At 32.8% G+C, this 5390-nt stretch overlaps 1 protein-coding gene across 1 annotated transcript in view; it reads left to right on the forward strand.

Annotated features, from left to right (window-relative positions):
* Window positions 1–5054, forward strand: part of LOC132699098 (Golgi-specific brefeldin A-resistance guanine nucleotide exchange factor 1) — a 31412-nt gene extending 26358 nt beyond the window's left edge. Inside the window, exon 23 of the mRNA XM_060665584.1 lies at window positions 1782–5054. Within this exon, the coding sequence (XP_060521567.1) occupies window positions 1782–2291 (510 nt within the window). The 3' untranslated portion in view covers window positions 2292–5054. The remainder of the gene's footprint in view (window positions 1–1781) is intronic.
* The last annotated feature ends 336 nt before the right edge of the window (window positions 5055–5390 follow it).

The raw sequence follows: 5390 nt of genomic DNA on the forward strand, positions 1-5390 counted from the left end.
CAAAAAAGATCTCTTAATATTTTTTTATAAAGTTGTTTTATAAAAAGTTATTCACGACTGAACTTGAAAAAATGAAATCTCCGTCCTTTTCATTTTGAAATTTTGTAACTAATAAATTAATATACAAAAATGAAAAAAAAAGCACAATATTGATTTTTAAATATGCTCTACAAAAAAGATCTCTTAATATATTTTTCATAAAGTTGTTTTTCAAAACGTTATTCACGATTGAACTTGAAAAACTGAAATCCCCGTTTTTTTCACCTTGAAATTTTGTAACTAAGAAACAACTTAATATACAAAAAAGAAAAAAATTAACAATATTGATTTTTAAAGGGAGTTTAACGCTCTACAAAAAAGGTCTCTTGATATTTTTTTATAAAGTTGTTTTATAAAAAGTTATTCACGACTGAACTTGAAAAAATGAAATCTCTGTCCTTTTCATTTTGAAATTTTGTAACTAATAAATTAATATACAAAAATGAAAAAAAAAGAACAATATTGATTTTTAAATATGCTCTACAAAAAAGATCTCTTAATATATTTTTCATAAAGTTGTTTTTCAAAACGTTATTCACGATTGAACTTGAAAAACTGAAATCCCCGTTTTTTTCACCTTGAAATTTTGTAACTAAGAAACAACTTAATATACAAAAAAGAAAAAAATTAACAATATTGATTTTTAAAGGGAGTTTAACGCTCTACAAAAAAGGTCTCTTGATATTTTTTTATAAAGTTGTTTTATAAAAAGTTATTCACGACTGAACTTGAAAAAATGAAATCTCTGTCCTTTTCATTTTGAAATTTTGTAACTAATAAATTAATATACAAAAATGAAAAAAAAAGAACAATATTGATTTTTAAATATGCTCTACAAAAAAGATCTCTTAATATATTTTTCATAAAGTTGTTTTTCAAAACGTTATTCACGATTGAACTTGAAAAACTGAAATCCCCGTTTTTTTCACCTTGAAATTTTGTAACTAAGAAACAACTTAATATACAAAAAAGAAAAAAATTAACAATATTGATTTTTAAAGGGAGTTTAACGCTCTACAAAAAAGGTCTCTTGATATTTTTTTATAAAGTTGTTTTATAAAAAGTTATTCACGACTGAACTTGAAAAAATGAAATCTCTGTCCTTTTCATTTTGAAATTTTGTAACTAATAAATTAATATACAAAAATGAAAAAAAAAGCACAATATTGATTTTTAAATATGCTCTACAAAAAAGATCTCTTAATATATTTTTCATAAAGTTGTTTTTCAAAACGTTATTCACGATTGAACTTGAAAAACTGAAATCCCCGTTTTTTTCACCTTGAAATTTTGTAACTAAGAAACAACTTAATATACAAAAAAGAAAAAAATGAACAATATTGATTTTTAAAGGGAGTTTAACGCTCTAAAAAAAAGGTCTCTTAATATTTTTTTATAAAGTTGTTTTATAAAAAGATATTCACGATTGAACTTGAAAAACTGAAATTCTCAATTTTGTCACCTTGAAATTTTGTAACTAAGAAACAACTTAATATACAAAAAAGAAAAAAAAACAATAGTCCTTTTTAAAGGGAACTTGACCCTATACAAAAAAGGTCTCTTAATATTTTTTTATAAAGTTGTTTTTAATCCAGATTGAAACGATAACCTCATTTTTTTTCAAAAATAATTCAAAATAATTTGCGGCTGCGTTAACCTTGCCGGCCAGTGTATTAAGGGCTTTTATAAATAGTTTTTTTTTTGGTCCGGGCGTTCGATTGGTAACGGGCCTCACGTTGCAGATGGTGTCGACCCCAATCGGATCGACGCACCCGAGCGAATCGATAATATCCGTGCCGAAACAACCCGAAGCACTAACGACGATCGTGAACTCGGTACCAAACTCAGCGCCGCACATTATGCAACCAACTTTGCAACCGGGCATGCCCTACATGACTAACTTATTGACCGAGACGAGTCCGACCACCCAACAGCACACGTTTCCGGTTTTGTGTAACACTCCCGCGATGGTACCCTCCACCACTACCACGGAAGTACAACCTTTGTCACTATACGCCGAATATATGGGCAATCCTTATACCATTCAGTCTAGCGGAGCGCCAAACGAGCCGGCGCGGATTAACGTCGACCAGACAAAAGCGCCATCTGTGAATTATTTCCAATCATCGAATTACTTTGGTAGCAACGAGGGCGTACCGTTTATTCCAACGAGTGCGGAGATATTTTTCGGAGCCAATAAGAACGTCCAGAACATTCCAGTTACGAGCGACGCCGATGGTGGAAACGTGTGATAGCGTTACCAAAATGTGATCTACCGATAAACGAGAGTGACCTAAGTGATGTCGAAACTTTGCTAGATATGGGTATTGGATGATCGTCATTACTGAACAACAAAAAATACTGATACTAATTTAAGTTTCCATTTTTCAAGGGGTGGTTTGCGGTCTATGGTGGATTTAGTCTACTTTTAGGCAGTTGATGAATATGAAACGACTGCAACTCTCATACTGTTTACGAATCCTCCCCTGAGTCGGTTGTTTATAAATCAAACTCACTTTGTTGGCCTCTTCAGAGTTAACTTATTCTACTCTGTACCAGCTTATATACGGTCTGAGGGGGGCGGAGCTACACGTTGTCTCGGATGACTTGATTCCCAGAAGTATGCGACGGGGAAACTCGTCTTACTCTTACAAACAAAAAGCAGCAGTAAGACTAATGGCCAATATTTCAAGTCGCTAACATGATGGGTCGATTTAAAAAAAAAATCGAATTCTCACGTTGCCTTGTTTATATATCGCTGCTCCGGCAGAACAGTGACCGAACCCCAAAAAGTATAATTTTTCAGAAGCAAAAAATGAAAATAAAATTTTGGTATTTCTCCCTAAAACTTGGCATGCATAATTGTGACTTTGAAAACGTTGTATTAGCAAGTTTTATATATATAGTAAGTTTTACCATATATATTTAAGGATTAATGATGACTTAACTCAATTTTCAAAAATTTTGCATTTTATTCTTGCATGTAGTCAATTCTTCTACCAAACAAAAATCCGCGACTCCATAGAAATGTATAAGCTGCTCTAGCTCCGCCCCCCTCAAACCATATATAAGCAGGTACAGAGTAGACTGCGAGCCGGATTCAGTTTAACTCTGAAGAAGCCAACAGTATGATTGGCGAAACGTCAGCAAACTCTATTAATCAACCATGTAAGCAGGAAGTTTTGTGTGGGGAAGTTTGAAAAAAAAAAACAAATGAAAGGAATAAATACCCTACCACGCGGCTTCCTTCATTCCGTCGTCAAGATTTAATTTCTTCGCATATTTACGAAACTATTTGTACAGGGTGTTAAAAAAAATGCCAAGCTCAATAGAAAATCTATAAGCTGCTCTAGCTCCGCCCCCCTCAAACCATATATAAGCAGATACAGAGTAGATTGCGAGCTAGTTTCAGTTTAACTCCGAAGAAGCCAACAGTATGATTGATGAAACGTCAGCAAGCTCTTTTAATGAACAATCTAAGCAGGAAGAATTGTGTGTGGAAGTTTCTTTGAAAAAAAAAAATGAAAGGAATAAGTGCCCTACCACGCGATTTACTTCATTCAGTAGTCAAGATTTAATTTCTTCGGATATTTACGAAACTATTTGTACAGGGTGTTAAAAAAAAGTGCCAAACGCTCGGCTGGTGTGATTTCTTTATAGTTTTCTTTAGTGTTTGTTTTTAAGAACTAAGATTATCGTGTATTAACAGTTCGAAAAATCAACGTCCACAAAAATATTTATGTCAATTTTAATGATGAAAGATAAGAGTCAAAAAAGTCCTTCCGGTATTAAAGCGAAATTAGCTGGAGCAAAAAATATTTTACATATTTATCAATTTATATGGATTTCTTTTCTTTGTTCGGATGGCGACTCTCTAGACTAGCGTTATGGCACATTTTTTGAAACACGCTATATAGAGATTCAAACTGGAAGCAATACCATATTTAGAACCAGATCAGGCTTGTATACTTGAATTTTCTTAGTTAATTAACTAAGGACAACAAATTATAACCATGTTGGGTATGTGCTGGAATTAAAATAAATAAAAATAAATTAACAAATTGGGGGTCTCAGCTTATAATATAATTTTCTAATATTAAAAGCCTCCTAAATATTTTTTGCAATATGTCTCGTAATACAAAATTGATCGTAAATCTGAGATGTGAACTGCCAATTTAAAATCAATTTTTGGAACCAAAACATCATCAGGCACAGTGCCTAAAGGTAATTTCTCTGCTTATTTTCGAAAATCAGATTAGATAAAAACGAAAACACGTGTATAAGAGAAGGAAAATTAAACTTTAATTTTCCAAATATTTTCGTATCAGATAGCATTTTATTTTTAGTTAATTTACGAATAGTACCCCTCTCCCCTACCTGTGTTATTGTCTTGTTGTCCCCCACACCGATATCTAAACATGGCCGTAGCCTTGTAACATATTTTGTGCAATAATTTTGTATGATATGTAGGGTGAGTGCAAAAGTTTCCCAACTCACACCATAGGCCCAAAGAAACGAATAACTGACCAGTTTCTATTCCAAGAGCCAAAGTAGCAAAAACCACCGTGTATTATATTCGACAACTGTTTTGCCTTTATGTTTATAATTTAAAATGTAGATTTATTATTGTTACCCGAAAATAAAAAACGTACACAATTATAACAGCCCTTCGTGTTAACCTACCGGAGCTTCCTAAATGTTGACATTAATCAATAACTTCGTTCGGATGAGATTGCTGCTTTTTTCCACCTACCTCCTACATATACAGGGTGTTTTCTAATCGAATCTCAATAATTAAGAAAACTTCATATGAACATATGCCCTAAACGTCAGAGATGCGGGGATGGTACGCCATATACTGGGTGCCACAAGAAAGTGGGACCACTATAACTTTTAAACCGCTTGAGATGGCGATTTTAAATTTGGAATTGACAAATTTTTGACAAAACACTTTCGGTTTGACCGGAAACGGCAGTAACTATAAGGAATCGGTGTACGTAGGATAGGACGGTTTTTTTTTTTTTTTTTTGTATCTAGGAGGCAGTGGCGACCATCATACCGTTTACCGTTTAATTTTACGAATTACTGTAAATTATAATAATAAACGGTCTTTATTGAAAATCAAAATATTCCAATATAAGTAACAATACAAGAGTGGCGACATTATATGGGTCTGTGAAATATGGTCATACTTTCTGAGATTGTAACTAAAAACGGATACAAACATTCTGAAGTCGTTGAAGTTTATCCTTATCTCGATTAAGTATAGCTGGTCAATAGACAAAACTGCAATAGCGACATGGGATGAAACTAAGTTATCACAGAGTTTAAGTTTGACTTCATTACTGAGA

Source organism: Cylas formicarius, unplaced genomic scaffold, assembly GCF_029955315.1.
Source record: "Cylas formicarius isolate icCylForm1 unplaced genomic scaffold, icCylForm1.1 PGA_scaffold_3__17_contigs__length_32017465, whole genome shotgun sequence".
NCBI lineage: Eukaryota > Metazoa > Arthropoda > Insecta > Coleoptera > Brentidae > Cylas > Cylas formicarius.